The sequence below is a fragment of the Bos javanicus genome, chromosome X, assembly GCF_032452875.1.
Source record: "Bos javanicus breed banteng chromosome X, ARS-OSU_banteng_1.0, whole genome shotgun sequence".
In the NCBI taxonomy this organism is placed as follows: domain Eukaryota; kingdom Metazoa; phylum Chordata; class Mammalia; order Artiodactyla; family Bovidae; genus Bos; species Bos javanicus.
In genome coordinates this window covers 7,623,895-7,646,527 of record NC_083897.1, presented here as the reverse complement: position 1 = coordinate 7,646,527, position 22,633 = coordinate 7,623,895, and the positions used below count along the sequence as shown (strand labels likewise).

General features: G+C 40.9%; 1 protein-coding gene across 6 annotated transcripts in view; it reads right to left on the bottom strand.

Moving 5' to 3' along the window:
- GRIA3 (glutamate ionotropic receptor AMPA type subunit 3) overlaps positions 1-22,633 on the bottom strand; it is a 308,559-nt gene that overhangs the window by 66,141 nt on the left and 219,785 nt on the right. For all 6 annotated transcript variants that reach the window (XM_061409407.1, XM_061409408.1, XM_061409406.1 and 3 more), the window contains 2 exons: positions 11,593-11,969; positions 265-463 (listed from right to left, as the gene is read on the bottom strand). In XM_061409407.1, the coding sequence (XP_061265391.1) occupies positions 265-463; positions 11,593-11,969 (576 nt within the window). The remainder of the gene's footprint in view (positions 1-264; positions 464-11,592; positions 11,970-22,633) is intronic.

Sequence of the window (22,633 nt, the reverse complement as noted above, 5' to 3'; positions counted from 1 at the left end):
ATAGTCACTTGGTGGCAGGTTGGGATTCCAACCTGCGAGTTCAAACTCAGTGCTCTTGCCATGCCACTTGTGAGGTCACACACGAGTCTTGGATCTAAAGGACAATGAAGTAGGTCATCAAGCAAATAGTTCTATCTTTAAGATGCTCTGCCTTGATAATATTTCCACCCTTCCCCAACCCTCCTTTAAAATACCATGAATCTGCCTTTGTGAGCAGGTGGTAAAATAAAAGCCAGCAGACCCAATTAACTGAAAAGCACTTACTCTGAAAAACTCTTTTGTTGAGCCGGAGTCCAAGGTCCCATATGCAATTTCAGTCTGCTTAGCTAAGTCTTCAGCACTCTCTATGGGAGAAACCATCCTCTCCACAGTCAAGAAAGCAGCGAGATTGGCAGTATAGGAAGAAATAATGATCAGGGTGAAGAACCACCAAACCCCTCCAACAATGCGCCCGGAGAGTGATCTACAAAACAAAACAAAGACCCATCCGGACCCAGAGGGGCCAGGTTTCAGTTTACGAAATCCTTATCTTTATTTTTGGAAAGAGGAATGATTTCAGTGGAGCTGATGAAATCGAGAAGTCAATGATATCAGGGGATGAACACATCAAACAGAATGACACGTTGACAGCAACACCGCATGGCATGATGGCATGGGATGATGGTACATGCATAATGCTCTTCAGGCCCCTACGGGTTTCAAAGCAGGATTATTTATTTAATCACAGAAATAAATACCTTCTTTGTGCCAGCTCCTGCTTAGATGTAATCATTGTACTTACCTGATTCTCTTCCTGTGAGCCTTGCTGGGCGCACCTGGGGAAGACTGTTCTGTTTCCTTTATGGCAGGTGGTTCCCAGCCTTGCCTGTACATCAGAATCACCTGGGATCTTAAACCTCTCATGCTCAGCATGAGACTCAGCCAACAAAGAAATCAGAACCCGAGAGGTGCAACCCAGATGTATGTATTTTTAAAAATCTCGCCAGGTGATTACAATGTGCAGTCAAGGTTGACAAACACTAATGTAAGGTGATGTCATGGGAGACACAGAATCAAAAACCTTTATGTATTTGAGGAGACATGAGTAGATGCTAGTAAATGAGCACTATTCACTGTGAGTTTAAACACATTTACTACAGACGTTGCCATTCTAGTGAAGTTGGTTAACCACAAGGCAAGGGGCCATGAAATAATATTTATTATTATCTTCATATAAATGGCTAGTGGGGCTCAGGAGTTTTGATCCAGGGATTGAAACTCTTCCCTTTGAAAAACTGAGACTAAGCACATGGGACAGGCTGGCTCAAGTGAAGTTGGAAACTAGTTGTGTAATAGGATTTGAGAGGCACTAAAACGTTTGTCTGTACGCTCCCTCACCAAAATAACCAAAACAGATAAAACCATCCTCACTGGTCTGCTCTAGACATTCTTACTATTGGGATTATCTTCCAAGGTTTCTTCAGGAGGCTTGGTCAAAATGTCACACTTTACTTCAACAGCACCTATTTTCATATCATTATGGATTAGTATATCCAGTTAGTGGAGAATGGGACAGATGATGCATAAGTTTTAATCAGGGAACGTCTTGTTCTTGAATGTAACTATGCATAGGCATTACTTGGGGTGTTTGTTAAAATGCAGATTCCGAATATCCGAGTGCTCAAAAATCTGGACTTTTTAAGCATCACTGGTGATGGCAGTGGTTTGCTGATCAAATTGAGAAATACTGTTCTTCTCCATCAGTGATTCTCAACTCTGCCTGCATATCAAAGTCATCAGGGGAGCTTGAGACAAAACAAAAGAAAACAAAACAAAACACAATGACCAAAAAAATATAAAATGGCAACCCACTCCAGTGTTCTTGCCTGGAGAATCCCAGGGACAGCGGAGCCTGGTGGGCTGCTGTCTGTGGGGTCGCACAGAGTCGGACACGACTGAAGCAACTTAGCAGCAGCAGCAGCAGCAGCAGACTCCACCCCAGATCAATGAAATCAGAATCTCCGGGGGTTGGGCCTAAGCAGCAACATTTGAAAAGTTTTTATTTATTTATTTTTGGCTGTGCTGTGTCTTCCTTGCCACTCGGACATTTCTCTAGTTGTGGCGAGTGGGGGCTACTCTCTAGTTGCGGTGTGTGGATTTCTCATGGTGGTGGCTTCTCTCATTGTGGATCAGGGGCTCTCGGGCGCGTGGGCTTCAGTAGTTGCAGCGCACAGACTCATTCATTGCAGCTCCCTGGCTGTAGAGCACAGGCTCAGTAGTTGCGGTGCACGGGCTTAGTTGCTCCGCGACATGTGGGATCTTCCTGGACCAGCGATTGAACCTGCGCCTCCTGCATTGTCAGGATGAGTTTTTACCACTGAGCCGCCAGGGAAGCCCCAGCAGCAGCATGTTCATAAAGCTCCTTGGGCGCATCCAGGATTAGAGCCACGGTCCTACATCATGAGAGTACCTGGGGATAGGGTCTGCGGGAAGTTAGGGGGCAGTGTAAGAACCCCGAATGCTTAAAGATGGATACAGGCTTGTCCTGAGGAAACATCACCTCCTTTGCAATGCTGCTGAAGGCTGGCTCTGTGTGCAGAAACGAAATGTGGTCGCTAGGTTTCATAAAACATTGCCACATTATTCTGAGGATAGTTCTTCTCTGAGGCATAGCTCCATCCTGGTTAGGCTGTGTTCTCTCATGCCCAGAAAAGCTCACAGGAAAAGAACCCGCTCTGTCATAGAGTCAAGAATAGGCGTAGGAGCCTGGCACCTCTCCAGGCTCTGTGGGAAGAGGGCAGCTCTGGGCTGAAAGCTGGCAAGTCAAGCTCTTCTCTGTCTGTACATGCATTCTACCACTTGGAAGCAAAGTTAAATTCCTGTGTCCCAAGATAACCTTTTTTGAGCCTCTGGAAAATCCAGTTGTTTTAGATTTTACACTATGATCAAATCATTTTGGCACATGTTTTGATAAATAGTATTCTTTATTGATTAACTGTAAAAAAAAACTACTTGGTTTTTTTAAAGCCTGTAATATCTGTTGGTCCCTGGATGCTTCAAACAACCCATATTTATTTCTGAGTGTAGTCACTTTTAGTTTTTTGGCTGTGCAAATCTGCTTTGCAACAGATTTTTTCTAACTAATAGTTATACTCTCTGAGTATTTCACCTGGGAACATCTCCCTTTTAATAAGAAGAGGTAAAAACATCTGGATGAGTCAGAAAGAATGTCACACTTCCAAATGCTAAAAGCATATGGAATATTTCAATTATGAATTTGTAACTTTCATAGTCTTTCTTCATTGTTGACATATACATTTCACTTATTCTGTGCTGATCTGACTCTGGAAATACTTTTTCTATATAAAAGATGAATGTTTAAAGTGGCATTTGTAGTAATTAAAAAAAAATAATAGCTAACACTTAAGAAGCACTTCCTATGTGCCAGACTCTGTTTTAATTGTTTACATGTGTCAACTCTTTTAATCCTCCATCCCTGTGCTTAAGTCGTATTTTACAGATAAGAAAATGGAGGCATTCTACAGATAAATAACTGAGGCAAAGAGATGAGAAATAGGAAATAAATCATCTAGATGTACACAAGAGGAAAGACATGCCCATATTTTTACAGTATAAAATATTCACATTTTGTATAAGAAAATCGAGAATGGTGGGTAGATTATAGAAGGAGCAATTTTCCTACAAACTCTGAGAAATACTGTTGCAGGAAAACCAAACATGTTTGGGTAATTATTGTTTATTATCTGTTGTTCATTTGGAATGGAGCTGTGAATGCCATCCTTATTTGGGATGATAGGGTTTTATGGAGATCAAGGGGAAAACTGATTTTGGAGTATTTCCAGAATCATGGTTTGGTATGGAAAGCGGTGTATTCTGCTGCCGTGAATACTAATGGTAGTTTATGTATTATCTATTTGAAATGTGGAGAACAACACAGTAATTTATGAAAATTACATTGGTGTCATGCTATTGCAGCTAATAGACTCTGACTGTATCTGTGTGATCTAAAATCAAGCCTGCATATCATAACCTGGTTATTTTGGCCACCTTAATAGCTGACTCAGATAATCATGTGGTTAATCCATATGACTTAGCTGAAATTGTCTGTTGACATGACCGAAAATAAACTTAAAAAGCTAACTGGTCTTTTTTGTGACCTCTTGTCTATATGGTTATTGATTTTGGCAGTTATGTAGTTAATACCACAATAGACCTACGATCATAGAGAATTTTGGTGAATATCCACATAGAAATGGTAAAATAGTATCTACAAGCATCAGCATAGATGGAAAAAGGAGCTTCCTGGGAATCAGCATTGAATGCACTCAGCATTCTCCCCTTAAGACAGTAGTGGCTTTGACAAGAGTCTTGGAATTTCTACCACTTTCTTCCCTTGTGTGACAGTGATGCCTAAATTGTTTTACGGAGAATGTGTGCAGCGGAACTAACTGGGAAGAAGCTCTATAAAAATCTTCACATTTCCCTTTTCTCATTAGTGAAACTATAGCCATTTAAACCCACATTTCACATGGAGGCTATATAAAAAGTGACTGATGGGTCAGCCCTATCACATTTTTAAAAGGATCCATTAAAACAAGACAAGACTTTATAGTTGAGTTAGAAAGACCTGTCATTTCTCAGTATCTTTCCTTCCATTAATGCAGCTTCGAAATGCTTAACATTCATTTCAAGTAGTTTTGTTGCACAAGACAGATTTGGAGGTTAGCATAATGAAATGACTGTAAAATGCTGCACATTTAGTATTTATATAAATGTGTTAAAGGAACATATCATACCTTTTGAAGGAATGTAAGTGGAGGCATGAAGTTAATGAAAGGAAATTAGCAACAAGAGAAAAACAGACATAAAAACATTGCAAAATAATACACAATGCTCCTGTTATCTGTAATCAGAAGAAACTAGAGTTTCTGAGTTAATAATAAAATGTATTTTATGGCCTCTAAAATGATAATAAAAGTGAGCAATGTGCTGTAACCTTCATCCTGTAAGTAAATTTTGAAATCTGCACTTTACTAGCTTCAGAAGATGAAGAGCTAGAACTGTAAACTGCTTCTCCTTTGCACAAACTCTTCATCATTCCTTTGCTTCCTTCTTTCTTCCAAAGTATGCATCATCCCTACACTCCACTCAATGTTGTGTCTATGACAGATTATTTTTTAAATGTGCAGAATCCATCTTCTGCTCTTCTAGTCTTCTCTGATGGGCATAACTAACCATCTCCCCAAAACTTAAGACTAGGGCTTTCAGGCAGAAAAGACATGAAATAGTTGTAATAAAAAATCCTGCTATTACAATTAATTTATTATCGCTCCACTACTGCTTTGAAGTGAATTTACAGTAGGATTAAGACCCTGCTCCTACATCAGTAAAGGAAAGGTTATTACTTTAAATGGAGCCCCCGAGCTCCTGTTATGTTTGATCCCATTCATTTTTTACCCTTTGTATATTTTATTCTTCTGCATATACTTTCTATTTTAAAGGAGGATCTGTATATCAGCTAACCTGGAATGGATCCCCTGCCCTCTTGTCCAAAGGATTGATATCTTCAAATCTTAACAGGACAATAATACTCATGGAATAATGTGTACACAGCGACCAGGTTCAAGTTAGCATGTTCTTTCCATTTTCTCTGTTGTCATTCCCTGGAACCTTGTATCTTGAACTTGGCAGGCCCTCAGATGTCCCTGCAGCTCTAGAGAAAGTCAGCAGGGGGAGCATTTGTCTGGGAGGACTTAGACTCTGGACTGCTTAGCAGTACTATCAACGTTTTACAAAGGAAATACATTTCAGATTTAAAAAAAAAATTACAACCACCTGTCAATATTAGCAAGACATTGCGGAATAATACAACCAAAATATTTGCAAGTGGTGTAATCCTTAAGGAAAGCCCATTAGGGGTTCAAAAAGGGATGTTGTCAGTTACTTCTCATCAGAAATCAGCTATCTGGCACTGACTACAATTTCAATTGGATTCCTAAAGAGGATTAGGAACTAAAATGCAAATGCAATATGAACTATTGGTATTTGTGAAGCCAGCATGGTTAAGAGCAGCCAGTTTAAAAATGATAATCGCTACTATGTATTGAGAACTTACTATAGGTCAGGCACTGTGCTTTACATTTTATAGATGAGGAACTGAGCCTTAGCAAGATTTAGTTACTTGTCCTACGTTACACAACAACTAGGCAGATTGTGAATCTGGTGAGACAAACTCCAACACCCACACACCTAATCACTATGCTCCCTCCATCTGGCTACACCCACTGGCTATCTCCCCATGCCCCAATCAAGGGGGAAGAAGGTTAAAGGCAAGCAATCTCCTCATACTTTCTCTCCTGACTCCCCCTAGAAATTCATTTGTGTATGAATACAACCTCAGCTTATTACATTGATTACTCTCTCTATAGGTGATTCGGTCTCACCTGACTTGGTCACTCTGAACAACTGGGGTAGTTGAAAATATCAAAGCTAATTGACATAGACTCTTTAAGCCTCCAGGTTTCCATTCATAGCTTAATTTGATGGCAATGGAATCATGCTCAGTTTTCCTGGTGATGTCTCATTGCTGATCTCCCCGTCTTTTACTTTGAGTGAACACATGTTCAGTAGCATTCTTAAATGCTCACTGCCTACTTTCTTTAACAGCCAGCTGTTTTTTTCCCTGGAAAACAGCTCTTGGGGCTGAGCATGAGGGAAAGAATGGAACAAACAGTGTACCATTAGGTCGATAGTGGGAGGCAGTGTGTGGTAGTGGAAATAATTGTACTGCTTGCTGGCTCTTAGAAACCCCACGACCTTGGCTTCCATGACATTATCTCTCCAGGCACTATTCCTTTGTCATGATGTGAGAAAATCAGTATGAAGTGGAAAGAGCATGGATTTTAGAACTAGAGTTTGAATACTAGCTTTGTCATTATTTGCAGGGCTAGGCAAATTGTTTCACCTGAGCATCAACTGCACCTGAAAAATAAGTATAATGCCCACCTCGTGGTAGTGTTTTGAGGATTAGAATTCACATTAAAATACAGGTTAAGTGCCCAGATGCGGAGGGAACTCAGAGAAGGTTGTTGTTCCTGGGCCCTCAGTAAACAGAAGCAGTTGGATTAATTTATCTCTGAGATTTCCTCATGCTATGATATTTGATAATTCTACTTTAAAATGTGGTCTCTTATAATGCCTTCAATTGTTTCAATTTTGATAAAAGCCAGAGTGTACAGTGCATGCTCACATTCTGGGCTTGCTGGAAAGTTTGCATTCCAGGTGTGGCCACTGAACAGAAATAAAGTATCATGCTGGCATTCACAGCTGAAGGCAACCACGAATCTTAGAGTGCAACTATGTGATTATTGGGAATTTCTAAATCAGTTAATAGAAGAGCACCTTACAGTGGGGTTTGCTGCTATATAGTTGAGCACAAATATATAACCAGTAGCATTCTCAAGACAAGGAGAAACATGTTCCCTCCTTACTTGTATGTAATAAGTATACTAACAAGTATAACATATTATCAAGAGATTTAAAGATATAAGGTCTTTTGAAGGACATAAAAGACAGTATTGAAGGAGAGAGTACTCATATGGTAGAAAATTTAGAGTTTGTAAAGGTAATAATTTATTACTCAGAAGCACAGTAAGGATAATACTTGTTACTTTGCCAGGTTGAGTTGAAACCAGCATTCAGGAAAAAAAAATGGAACAGAATCGTGAATATCAGAATGCATGGCACACTGTAAGGGTAACGTCTGGTGAAACTTGTGTTATGTACACATATGTGCACTGAGGTGTGTTGGAAAATTTATTTCTGACCAAAGGCCATGCTCAAAACCTTTGAAAGGTCTATAGGAAGTGTCTAGTGCAGAATAATAAAATCTGTACCTTGAAAAAAGTACCTGAGATATTTCAGTGCCACAGAAGAGCCACAGCTAAAATTCTGCTACAAAAAAATGAAAATAAAGAATCTTTCCAGCTTGTCATTTTTAGGCCATCATTTTAAGTTGTTACTTAATGAGGCAACATGCAGAAATACTTCTAAAAACAAATGACCTTTTAAGGGTGCAGCTTGAGTATGCACAGTAGTATGCAGCACTCCAGTGGGGCAACCACAATTTTAGTTCTGAAAATTCACTTACAGAAACCAATACAATCTCCAACCTCAATAAGTCTTTAGCATTGCCTCAACACAGGTTACCAGTCATGTTAAAATCATTCAATTACAGGATCATCCAGAAACCCTTGTGTCTTGAAGTGAACATTAAAAAGAAATCAGACAAGAAGAATGAACTCCCAGATGGTATCACAAAATGACACACATTCTAAGCACAAAAGGAACAGGGAGTGAAATAATTTGGAAAACCTGACCAAGCAGATGGAGGGTGACAAAAAAGAATGACTTAGACAAATGAGGCTTGACCCACACATGTTATATTAAAAAGCTGCTGAAGATGGTCACCAGTGATTTATACTGTTAAACTCATTTAAATGAAGGCAATATGCATAAATACTTAAAAACAAATGGATAATCCATTTGTGTTCCAAGTAGATAATCTCAAAATGATGTACTCTATAAAAACATGGTAGGTGACCTCTTGAGTCCTAGTTTAAATAAAGATCCCTATTGCCAACAAAGGTCCATCTAGTCAAGGCTATGGTTTTTCCAGTGGTCATGTATGAATGTGAGAGTTGGACTATAAAGAAAGCTGAGCACTGAAGAACTGATGCTTTTGAACTGTGCTATTGGAGAAGACTCTTGAGAGTCCCTTGGACTGCAAGGAGATCCAACCAGCCCATCCTAAAGAAAATCAGTCCTGAATATTTATTGGAAGCTGAAATATTCATGCTGAAGCTGAAACTCCAATACTTTGGCCATCTCATGCGAAGAGCTGACTCATTTGAAAAAACCCTGATGCTGGGAAAGATTGAGTGCAGGAGAAGAAGGGGATGACAGAGGATGAGATGGTTGTATGACATCACCGACTCGATGGACATGAGTTTGAGTAAACTCCAGGAGTTGGTGATGGACAGGGAGGTCTGGCATGCTTCAGTCCATGGGGTTGCAGAGTCGGACACGACTGAGCGACTGAACTGAACCAAACTGATATGTTTGTATAATTGACTCTGGTCAGTATTTGGATTCATGTTCAATTTTACCAAAGCTAAAACTTTTTATTTAGGAAATAACTCATTTTTTATGATTATATAGATGTTACATTTGCTTATAATATTTTCTGATTATGAATCCACCACGACATTTGTTTAGGTGAGTCAACACTTTAAGTGGGTGAAGTCTAGGACATTAACATTCAATATCTTCAATAGCATCACTGAGATAAATATGCATACCACAAAATCCACCAATGTAAGTGTGCAATGAATAAATTTAGTAAATTTAGAGTTGTGCAACCATTGCCACAATCCAGTTTGGGACCATTTCCATTACTCTGAAAATTTCCCTTGAGCCCATTTGTGGTTAATCTCCATAGGGATGGGACTAGGGTGAGGCAAGTGAGGCATTTGCCCCTCACACATTATTGAAGGAAGTGCCCAAATCTCATTAATCAAGATAAATAGCATTTTACTGCAATATTTTTTAAAAATCAAAATTAATGCAAAAGTTCATGATGAAAAAATAGCAAATTTTAAAATAAAGACTGGATCTGACCCTTGTGCTTGCTGTACTCAGCCTCACTTGCCTCACCCTAATTCTGACCCCCATTCTAATCCCTCTCTGCTCTCTCCAAGGCCTCAGAAATCATTAACGTGATTCCTGTCTCTATTGATTTGCCTATTCTGGACAAATGAAATAATAGAATACGGGATAGTCAATAAATGGAATTTAAGACATGGAATCATATGGTATGTGGCATTTTGCATCTGGCTTCTTTCATTTAGCATCATGTTTTCTAAGTTCATGTATTAGCATATATCAGTCTTCTTCTTCTTTTTTTTTTTAGTTGCTCAATAGTTTCCCATTCCAAATGTGGCATGGATATACCATTTTGATTATCCATTCATTTGTTGATGGACATTCGGGTTTCCACCTTTTGGCTATAATAAATCAAGTTCCTATGAACATTTGTGTGTAAGTCTTTGTGTGGATATATGTTTTCTTTTAGGTAAATAAGAGTGGAATTTCTGTGTCATTTTAAGTATGTCTAATTATAAGAGACTGCCAAACCGTTTTCCAGTCTGGCTGTAGCATTTTGCATTCACACTACTAATGGATGAGAGCTATAGTCATTCCACATCCTCGTTACCACTTAGTATTGTCTGTCTTTTTGATTATAGCCATTCTAGAGGCTATATTGGAGAAGGCAATGGCACCCCACTCCAGTACTCTTGCCTGGAAAATCCCACGGAATGAGGAGCCTGGTGGGCTGCAGTCCATGGGGTCGCTAAGGGTTGGACACGACTGAGCGACTTCACTTTCACTTTTCCCTTTCATGCATTGGAGAAGGAAATGGCAAGCCACTCCAGTGTTCTTGCCTGGAGAATCCCAGGGATGGGGGAGCTTGGTAGGCTGCTGTCTATGGGGTCGCACAGAGTCGGACATGACTGAAGCGACTTAGCAGCAGCAGAGCCCCATAAATGGTATTAAAATGATTATACATATGGGGGTGACTTAGCAGCAGCAGAGGCTATATAGAGGTGTCTCACTGCAATTTTAATTTGCATTTCCCCTTTGACTAATGATGGTGAACATCTTTTCATGAGATTATTAACCACTTGTATGCCTTCTTTGGGAAAATGTCTATTCAAATCTTTCATCCATTTTTAGATTCAGGTTGCTTATCTTCTTTTCATTGAATTGCAAGAGATCTTTCTATATTTTGGATAAAAGTCCTTTATCTTATCACATGTGTGATTTCCTAACATTTTGTCCTACTGTGGCTTGTCTTTTCATTTTCTTAATGATGTTTTTTGAATTACAAAACGTTTTGAATTTTGATGAAGTCCAGTTTATCAGTTCTTACAGTGGATTGTGCTTTTTGTGTTCTGAAAATTCTTTGTCCAATCCAGGGTCACACGGACTTCCTCTTGTGTTTTCTTTCAGAAGTTTTATAGTTTTAGTGATTAAACTTGGATAAGGTACTACAGTGAAATAGTTCTAGGCAGTCAGAGAGAAAAATGAAAAATGGAGGACCTTGAAAGGGGAAGGTAGAGTTTTAAAGAAGAGTTCTGTTTTCTTTTAAATTTTTTCTAGATTCAATCTCTGGACAAGTGAGAAAATGTTTTAGCTCAATTAGGAAACCATGCATGTTTGATCTGATCAAGATTTAGAGTTAGCTTTATCTGAATAATATCAATTTAGCTGGCAATGTTGCCTTTATCCACAGTTCAAATGTTTGCTATAATATGTATGAATAGATGATGCCATAGAAATGCATGAAAGACATTCAAAGCGACAGTGATAACACACTTCATGGGTGAAAGCAAACAAAATGGCTTGATGATAATTTGTCATCAGATGGAATGTTAAAGAAATCTGGACTTGAGATGAATGAATACCAGATGTACACGAATGGATCATGGCCATAATATGCAAGGAGGCATTGGGTATGGCATGGAAACAAACCTTGGAGAAATATCACATCCTTGCTGCATAAAGGCACCCAAGGAAAACCAAAGACTGTTAAATATTCCAAATTCATTTGGAGGATCAGGAGGGCTTTGTGGGTCACGAGGTTCCTCATTGTTGTCTTCCAAGTGCCATTCATAAGGGCTGAATCTGCTGACGAGGAAAAGAACCACGCTGACTCCAATGTAAGCAAAGACAATGCACATCCAGATTTCATAAGCCAGGGGATCCAGAAATGAGAATACGCCTGGCTTGGATTTCTGAGGCTTCTTTATCATGATGGAGATACCCAGGCTCATAAATGGCTTTGAGAAATCTATGACTTCTTCACGGACCAGCGTTATAGTGAGTGGAGCAACAGCTATATCAGCCCTCTGGAAAAAAAAACAAAAAACAAAACAATACACTTTTTTTTTTTTCTTTTTACTATTAGAGACAATATTTCCATTAGTCATTTGCCACTTAATATACCTCTTTGGTAAAAATATAAAGTATTAAGTCACCACAACCAACTGATTTGTCAATCCTTTGGTTAGACAAGTAGTAGCATTCAGTGTGGAGAAGGAAATGGCAACCCACTCCAGTGTTCTTGCCTGGAGAATCCCAGGGACCGGGGAGCCTGTGGGCTGTCGTCTCTGGGGTCGCACAGAGTCGGACACTACTGAAGCGACTTAGCAGCAGCAGCAGCATTCAGTGGGTCCTAAAATACTTGACAGAAAGGACAGTTTGTCCTCTGAAGCATATTGACTTAGGACAACTGATTCCATTTTGTTCTTAAATTTTTTTTTGCTACTTTTCACTTCAACTTGTACTCCCCTGTTCTATATCACTGTTTCATTTTTATATTCTTATTTTAATGTTCATGTTCTTATGTCTTATCTCCCTCACCTGACTGGAAATTCTTGTGGGAAAAGCATAATAGTCTATACTTTTTATATGTGCCTCCCTCCTCACCATGGGGTGCCACACAGGACCATAGTACTCAGTTTAATACTTGAGTGTTTGCCATTATTCTTGTTGGTTTGAGAGTATATCTATAAAAACATTGTCCTTTAAAGGCAGGAATTCAATCTCCTATTTTTGTATTCATCACTGCAAAACATCCTAAAGAAATTGTAGATGCATAAAAAATAAGCTGTTGATTATTGACTATGAAATATGCAAACACGAAAGAATTCTGCATGGGCAGAGCAGTTATTAGAATACATATTAATTTATAGAGTAAGTCATCATTTCTAGTGATAAATATCAGTGTAGTACTCACATGTACTGGAGCAATAAAATAAATGTGTCAGGAGCACACTGCATAATTAGCTCAGGCAAAGGCAGACAATGTTTTTATATTAGTCCCATGAAAACAGGCACTAAGAACTTTTACACTTATTTGTCTTCCACCATAGTTCCTTTACGTCAGTAGTAGGTTTTAGCCTGGCTGCTGCTGCTGCTAAGTCGCTTCAGTCGTGTCCGACTCTGTGTGACACCATAGATGGCAGCCCACCAGGCTCCCCCGTCCCTGGGATTCTCCAGGTAAGAACACTGGAGTGGGTTGCCATTTCCTTCTCCAGTGCATGAAAGTGAAAGGTGAAAGTGAAGTTGCTCAGTCGTGTCCAACTCTTAGCAACCCCATGGACTGCAGCCTACCAGGCTCCTCCATCCATGGGATTTTCCAGGCAAGAGTACTGGAGTGGGGTGCCACTGCCTTCTCTGTTTTAGTCTGGAGCCAGGCCTTAAAATGCATAGGTAGAAAAATGCTTCTAACTAAGAAACGGCTTTGACTGGTATATCAGGTATAAAGTGAAAATACCAATTTTGATGATAATTTTTTCTATGTTAAATAGTTATGCCTTAATATCCCTACCTTTAGGGGATGAAGGATGAAATCTGAGACAGGGTGTATCTTTTAAAAAATGATGTTTTACTGCTGTGATGTACACATGGTGACTCAAACTGATTAAGAAACTCTCCTTAATTAATTGAAGGGGAAAGTCAGTAATAAACAGCCAGCTAACATGGGTTCAGTGTTTACTCTGTGTGAGGCACTGTGCTAAGCCCCTTATGCATATTTAATTCTCGTAGCAGCCTTGAGGTTGGTACAAGATCCTTCCCATGTTAGAGAAGGAGGAAGTGAGGCATTCAGAAGCTGGGATTGAACTCTGGTCTTCAGATGCCACAACTCACTCTTTTAACCACCACAATATTCTAATTCCAGAGATACTTGCAGATTTGTATTATATGTTAACTTACATACAATAATCAACCTCAGCCAATGACTCTTGGGTTCATTCCAGTGCATCTGAGTGCCTATTCTGTACCAAACACTATTCCTGGCGCTAGGGGTGAAGCAGTAAGCAAGACAGACAAAACCTGCTGCAGAATGTATGCATTTACTAAAGCCAATAGCCTGCTGACCAAACTAATCTTGACGGCTGCGTACCACCTCAAACTCAACATTTCTAAACTTAAATCCATCATCTATCACTGTAATGGTGATTCTTTAAGTCTGTGAATGATGCTTCTTCCACACATTTCCCAGTCCCTAATCCTTACCAGTGCTGCCCTCTCTGTAGATGATCTTGCCTCTTCCTTTACGGAGAAGATGGAAGCCATCTGATATAAGTTCTATCATCTCAGTGTCTTTCTTCTCCTCCTGGACCTCTTGTTGTATCTTTTTCCCTCCCTTCTGTTGTCCCCATCACACAAGAAATAAACTTTCTTTCTAAGATTTAATCAACTTCTTCCTTGCATCTTATACTTTTCTCTCTCTTAAAACTCAGCTCTGTTTATTCTTTTACTATTTTTTCCTTCTCAATCTATTCCAGTGGTTTTCAATGTTTGATTCCCTGACTAGGTGCATCTGAGTTACCTGGAAACTTGGTAGATATACAATTCTCAGGCCCCACCCCATGTTTATGACACAAGAGACCTGGGTGGGGCCTCAGGTGGCCCTCCAGGTGATCCTAACGCTTGCCGTAATTTGACAACCATTGACAGATCCTATTCACTTAATGATTACCTCATACTCAGGTAATTCTGTTTAATGACCAAAAATAAAAGGAAACAAAACCCACTTATTTTGATCCTATTTCCCTTTTAACCATATGACATCACTCCCTATTGCCACCAAACTTCTTGAAAAAGTCACCTTTACTATCTCTTGATTTTAACACAGTTTCCTGTATTAAACACCTGTGCTTGAACTTCTACTGCCCCCCAGCCCTCCAATTTAGTGAAATTGCTTCTTGAACTATATACTTGATAATCAAACTCAAAGACCTTTCTGCAAATGATTCATATGACACCACTGGCCTTTGGCACTGTTGACCCTCTTGACTCTGATACTGAAGACTATGAGTTCTCCTCCTACCTTTCTGAAAATTCATTTTCTGTCTTTTCTTCCTAGTTCTGCTCTCAGTCAAGGTGTACCTTTGTACCCTCAGAGTCTATCATAGGCCCTGGTTTGGGAGATAATTAATGAAGGTTTGTGGAATAAGCAGACTCTTAACATTCTGTTCTTCCCTTTCTTCCTTCAGTATAATTGCCCATGGCTTCAACTCATCCCTCATTGCAGCTAACTCCTGAATCACCAGTTCCACATTTCTAACTGGAGGAGAGCCAAACACAGATTTTTGTCTATTTCACTCTTTCTGCCTGGGGCCAAACTAGTCATAGAAACAAAAGCAACTGAAGAGGATAGTATTGGCCAGAAAGCTAGTGGGAATTTTTGGCCTGAAAAGAGCTTTCTCATGCCAAGAGAATTTACAGCTAAAACCACCTTCTATTCCTGCCAATGTATTTCTACCTCCTGCTAAGAACATGCAAATGCCCCACTAGTATCATATCCTATTTGGTCTCATTTGATTTAATTACTTCATTTAACTAGTTTTTGATCTTTAAAGTCAAAATCCTGGGTAGTTCTAAGAGAAATGGCCTTTTTTTTTGTTCGTTTGTTTTGGAAGGAAGAACTAAGGGACATTTTTGTGAGAAAATCACTCTGGATTGAAAGTAGAGGAATTGCGTTGTTTTTCAAGCACGTCAAGAAAGGATTTTGAGAATCTTGTCACCCTTTAAGAGAAAAAAACCTAACTCAGTAACTGAAACACCCACTAGATGATAAGCACAGGTAAATGCCAACAAGATGAGGCTAGAGAAAGTGGGGCTTCTTGTCTGGCTCCCAGGAACATGCATCAGAGAGAACAGATTCCTAAAGAAAGTAATTTTTTGTTTGAAGTACTTTTGAAGTTGACGTGGGTTCGATCCCTTGGTGGGGAAGATCCCCTGGAGAAAGATATGGCAACCCACTCCAGTATTCTTGCCTGGGAAATCTCATGGACAGAGAGAGGAGCCTGGCTCACTATAGTCCATGTGGTCTCAAAGAGCCAGACATGACTGAGGAAACACACACACACTTTTGAAGTCACATGAGACCACAGGAAGAAACTGCATCCCTCAGGCACTTGCCTTTTTTCTTCAGCCTGGCTTTTCTACCTTTACTGAATTGTTTCTTTCTAAGGAGCCTTTTCAGAGGTAGCAGACTTTGTTTGTTTGCTTTTTGAGGATGCTTCTTCAACAAAGAACAGTATTAAATCTGTGCTCAGTTAAGTCTCACTGATGTGGACAACGTGGCTTCAAAATGAGGACTAACCATGCTGAACCTTAAAAAAGACCCATACAGGGACTTCCATAGTGGTCCAGGGTTAAGAATCGGCCTTCTAATGCAGGGGATGTGGCTTTGATTTCTGGTTGGGGAAGTAAGATCTCACACGTGAAGGGGCAGCTAAGCCCATGTGATGTGACTACTGAGGCCTCATGATCTGGGGAGAAGCCCATGCACCACAGTGAAGATCCTGCATGCCACAACTAAGACTCAACACAGCCAAAAAAGTAAATAAATATTAAAGGAAAAGACCTTTACAGGCAGAAATAGTAATAGACAAAGGGCAAGCAAAGTATGTGGAAGAAAGCTTAACCAGTAGAGGAGAAGGGAGCTGCTGATCAAGCCTCAGGACAACCTACTTGGCGGGAGACCCAGCAAACCCTCCCATGTCTTGTATGCTTGGTGAGAACAACTCAGCAGCAGGACCATCACATCAACTCATGGCCAGCCCTGCAGAAGCCCTTGACCCCTGTCTCCCTTACTCCATATGAAGAGACTCTTGTGATGGCTGTTTGTTTCAGAGCTCCAGGCCTGCTTGGCATGACTGTGGAGCAATCAACATGCTGATTACAGGAAATGGGGAGAAGCAGGTAACCAACTAGTGTCAGAAAAGACCCATTCAGCTCTCCTGGGACATGCACATGAGTGGCAAGGCCATTTTCAAGGCAACTTAAAGATTTAGGAGGCTATCGGAGAAGGCAGTGGCACCCCACTCCAGTACTCTTGCCTGGAAAATCCCATGGACAGAGGAGCCTGGTAGGCTGCAGTCCATGGGGTCGCTAAGAGTTGGACACGACTGAGCGACTTCACTTTCGCTTTTCACTTTCATGCATTGGAGAAGGAAATGGCAACCCACTCCAGTGTTCTTGCCTGGAGAATCCCAGGGACAGAGGAGCCTGGTGGGCTGCCGTCTCTGGGGTCACACAGAGTCAGACACGACTAAAGTGACGCAGCAGCAGCAGCAGCAGCAGCAGCATGAATGAAAAAGTGAAAAAGGCAACTCTCTGAATAGCATTCCTTTCCTGGTCTCTGTTCCTTAGGAAAGCCAGCTGTGACTGGGAGAGTGTTAAGAATTCTCCATGGGGCTAGGAGCCCTTGAAATTTGGACGCAGTAGTGAAGTATTGAGTTAGCCAAAAAAGTTCAGGTTTCCCGTAAGAACTTACGAAAGTACAGACTTTTTGTCCACCCCAATACCCCACTTGGGGTGTCCTGAATCAGTCCAGCATCCTTTTGTCCTCAAACCTCTGCCTGTGCTAGTAACGGCAGTCAGCAGGCCATTTTCAGAAACCTAGGTGGGTAAGTAGGTGGTGCGAGAGAGTTCCGGCTGATGGACAAAAACCAGCCAATGGAAAGGGCTCAGAGTAAGAGTTTGCTTGTGTCTTGGCTACTTAAAGGATTTTAATCAAGCAGCTTAAGAGTAGCTGTGTGGGCTCAGTAAACACACCAAATTAGGTTTGATTTTTTTTTTTTTTTACTCACCAGTGGCAAACCCAGAGCAACTGCATTATTGGAGGGGATTTAGCTTGAGGGGATTTATGATCCTTTTCATAGGTGGGTTGCCAAAGTTATAAATTTCATAAAACTTAAAACCCAACAAACTCATATGCATATGGCAGGTGATGCATTTAAGAGTCTAACAGGTTGAAGACAGAAATGACACTTGGTTTAAATGTCATTTAAAACATTTTTTTTTTTTTTTGAGCTGAAAGGCTTATGTTATAGCTTAATCATCCGAAGATCTGATACAAAACTTGTGACACACCTGGAGACTACGCATAAGCAGGAGCTGGTCAGCTTTTAAAGCATTTGCTGAAAGCAAAGAGGGGAGTGAGATGAGAGGTGGAGGGTAGGCAATGCATTGGCGTGTAGTGTATAAGATATTATACATCACTGAGAGAAGAGGCAGATGTGACCTGGCGCCTCATCCCTGTATCAGCCGTAGGGTTCTAGTAGCCTTTGGCAGACAGGTTGTTTGGAAAGTTTAAATGTGTCAGAGAAAGGAGGGGGACAGAATCAAGCTAGACAATAGGAATATAATTGCTGCCTGTTGGGGGCCAGGACTGAAACGGCTTTATTGACTGTACTCTATGGGATGTTTACTGTCTGCAGTTGTTGGGATCTGGAGAAAAGGATGAGGTCTATTTAAATCTCTGCAGCAACAAGCAGGGTCACAACAGGATCTCCTCGTTTCTTTATCCAGAACAGATGTCCCAGTCTGGATCTCCTTGTCCTTGGGGAGCTCAGAGGGTTAAAAACAAAGTGAAGATAAAGGAGTGTCCCTGGAGCTGGGTAAAGGCCACGTGAGGCTGAATGTGGTTGGAAATATTTCCCCACCCTGCCTGCGCAGAATGGCAGACTTCCATGTATCATTAGTGCTCCTTCCTCGAGTTCACAGGCCTCATTTGAAGGAGAGGGGTGCTTTGATCAAACCATCAGCCCTCCTGCCAAAGCCTGGTGTAATCACCTGAAGAACAGAAGAGAATATTTGGCATCTGTTACTTCACCCTTGCTTCTCTGCCTTTTAGCTGGAAGGACAGATCGACTTTCTGTCTTTCTTAATGGAAAATGAATCTATCTTAGGATAGTGACAACCTCAGAGATAATTTCTCCTAGGGAGAGAAATGTCAGTGTGAACAGCATCTATAAAATTGCCATTCGTCCTGGGAGGGTGAAGGAGTCTGATGATATTCAGGGGGAAGCGACCTGGAATCACCTGTCCTCCACTCCATCTCCATCCCCAAGCTCTCTCTGCTGTCTTGTAAACCAGAGGTGCCAATATGAGCAATATTTTGTCTGGCCTTTCCTTTCCTTAGTTTTTAAATGCTGGGAACATAAGGAACATGGCAGCTGCCCATTGGGATGTGTCATTTTGTCAGTTAGGACCTCAGTTTCCTTCCAGCCCTTGTCCTGACTCTCTTTTTGTATTAGAGCATGTCTCCTCTCAAAGGGCAGAAACCCTCAGCTGCCTACCTGGATTTTCAAATATTTCAAGTGATAAGTAGAGGTGTGTATTACATTATCTTGGTGGCTACAGATAAACAGGATGAGTATCTCAGATGGAAAAGCTCATAATCCAACTAGATTGTAAGCCCCTTGAAGGCAGGTAGGATTATCTTGCTGTAAGCAGACACCCTTAGTAAACTGAGCCAATATGACTCAGTGGACAGAGCACTGGACCACAAGTCATGAAAGCTGAGTTATAGTCTAAGCTCTGCCATGCTGTGTGGTTTTGTGACCTTATCACAATCCCTACTATTACTTTCATTCCTGTCCTATATCAGGCCTTGGTTTCCTGGTTTATCCAATGGGCAGTTCTCATGTTCAGTCCTGGCTGGTGTTCACATTTCTGTGTAAAATGAATGAGAAAGAAGGCTAAAGGATATCTAAGAGCCCTGCTAGCAACACATGATATTTGGGAGCCCTGCAAACTTGCAGTCTATAGGCCGCAATTGAGCTGGGGACAATTGCCATGTGGCGATGTTACAGACATCCAGCTCAAAATCAAAACTTCTAAAAGCAGGAGGAGAGTTTCAAGTCCATAATGTTCTGAAGAGCTTATATAATGGGGGCACATTGTGTCCTACTGACGCTTGTTTCAAAAATAGCCTTCTTCGCAATACAGGGTGGCCCAAACATCAACCTTGACTTGATTTTCTTTAGAGTGGGAAAAAAACCATTTAAGACTCATCTGAAAAGATCCAAAAGAGGCTGATTGGCCTTTTTCTTCTTTAACAAGTTTAATTCATTTTGACTCTTTCTTGAGGCTTCGTGGCAGATACTGAAATCTCCTTTACAAAGCTCTTTTTTCATTTCGCCTTTCTTCATTTTTTTCCTACTCTGATCTGTTTGTACATACTAAAAGTCTAAGAGAAAATGCCCTAAAGATAAAGCAGTGTCTATCTGTGTAGTTTTGTGTTATTTCAAGGAATACTTTCATGTCCTCCATCCTTTTGCTTATTAAGCACTTAGGGAAGTCACCGAGGAGGGGTATGTATGTTTCTGTCATTCTTTTTCTTAAGCAACTTACAAACTGTAAGAGACAAGGCCTGCCAGAAATGAGTGCGTGTTTTCACTTTTCTCCATTTCTATCATTGATCAAGAAGCTGTAAACTTCTCAAGGCTGAAAGATGAAAACTTCTAAATGAAGGGGAAGACATACTCAGCTTAGGTCACCCTCTCTCACTGACAGCTCTCACTCTACGCACGAGAACTACATCCATTTTTCACAGCCACACGCCTTCGAGGAAAGTGGAACTTGGCAGTCCACTCATATATAGGTTGGTGTGCAGTCAGTTCCTGGGAATCACCTTGTGTTATAATCCCAGGAAGCACCAGACACTTGTTCTAGGTTAGGGGATGGAGGAAGACATTTCTTAAGAGCCTTCCCTGGCTCTTGCTTTTATCTTGAGTAGAGAGCACTAGATGAAAAAAAAAAAAAAATGGGTAGGCTCCTCCAGGAGAATTTTTACCTAGTCAGCAGTCGAGAGTTCGTTCCTGAATTACTAAACCAATAAGGGACTCACTAATTCTCAAGCTTCCTCACTCACACATACACAAATTGGAAAGAGGAAGAGAATGTGGAGATTAAATGGGTACAGTAGAGAGTACATGTCTGAGGAGAAACCAAAATGCACAGAAAAAACTGGTCTTTGAACAATGTCAGGAAATCAGCCTTGCTCCACATCGCTGTGTTAAACGTCCTGGACAATGCCAGGAGGGCACTGAGCTATTTACAATGCTGGACAGGCTTTCTATTGAGACAGTAGAGAGCTCTGGCAATGGAGCCCTGATGGGCTGGTAGAGTCCATGCCAGTTACTCTGCCCTAGTAGAAACAGACTGTAAATTCCTTGCCAGGCTTCTGTGGCCAAACACTCTACCCACTGAGACTGGCTAAGGAATCAATGGCCTTTGCAATACCTTTCAACTATGTTTTAGGATGGGATGAGTCTGCAACATGTTGACTGTTAGGCAGTAGAGGGTGATGCTTAACACAAACTTCATAGTCAGAGAACTTGGTTCAAATCACTGTGTCAGTACAAGCTGTTTGGTCTTGGCTTCAATTTGTTTCATCTGTAGAATGCTGTCAATAATATTTTGAGGGTTAAGTTACATAATGCTTGTAAAGCATTTGGCACAATGTTTGGTGGTCAGTAAATATGCAACAAATGGTAGCTGATAATAATAAGAAAACTGTTATAGGTTTACCTCTCACCATAGACTCCATTTAGTGAATATTGACTGGGCATTATTACATGCCAGGCAGTGATTCATTAAAGCAAAAACTGAGCATCTCTATGTACCAGGTAATATGCTAAGTAGCAGGGGAGAGGTGTGAGCAAGACAGGTCCTCTTGAAGCCTGAGTGTTGGGCAGATGAGGGCAGATGAGAAACAGAAGACTTGATCACCAACTTGTAAAGTAAGAAGAGATGGTTCAGGGCTTCCTTCTCAGGGTCTTCAGGAAGCCTAATGAGTGCTCTGTGCTTCCTTGTAGGCCTTAGAAGTTCTTCTTTCTCATAATTGGATTCACTTGCATCTTATCTGCAGTTCGGCCCTGCCCCAGTTCCCAGGAACAGCCTGGATCCAAGACCAGAGACAATTGGCTCCAGTCCTCCCAGCTTGGGTGGGGGGGCTAAGGTTCAAATTGCCTTGCAGCTAGTCTGACTTGAGGATGGTGCCCTAGTTTTGTTGCTTGAGGTCCAATCTCGTTTTAAGCCTTAATTCCCTTTTCGGGCCCTTATTTTTAGAAACGAGCTTCCGCCTTTGTGCTTGTTCCTGAGGACCAGTTCCAAAAACTTATTTGGTGACCCCAGTACTATCTTCCAATTGGAGAGCTACACCTTATTATTGTTGCTGATTTCTGTCTCTAGTGCTGGAGTCCTTATCCTAAACCTCAGTTCAATAGCTCACTTGGACATTTGCTTCTTGCCAGATTCTTCTCAAATGTCTACCCCCTAAATTCCTCTGCTTCCCCTAACCTGTTGTCTAGACAGGGACTGGTCATTGCAAGTAATAATTGTCTATTAGAACTAAACCTCTGGCAGCACTTGGCTTAGTTTTCTAGTGACTAGGTCATCCAGTGGGTGGTTCTGGATGCCCAGTTTCACTTGTTTCCGTATGCCTCACTGCATGGCCCAAGATTTGTCATTCCCAATCAGAGACCTTTTCAAGTTAAGCCCCTGAGAAACTCTGAAAATACTACTGCACCTCCTTTAAAAAGCCCTAACAGTATAATTCTTCTGTACTTCACCCATGGGCAAGCCCTTGCCAGAGCCATTTTGTTCATTCATGAATTCATTCATAACATATTCATTGGATTTCCATTATGTGTCAGGCCATGGGATATTGAAATGAACCAGATATGGCTTCTGTCTTCAAGGAGTT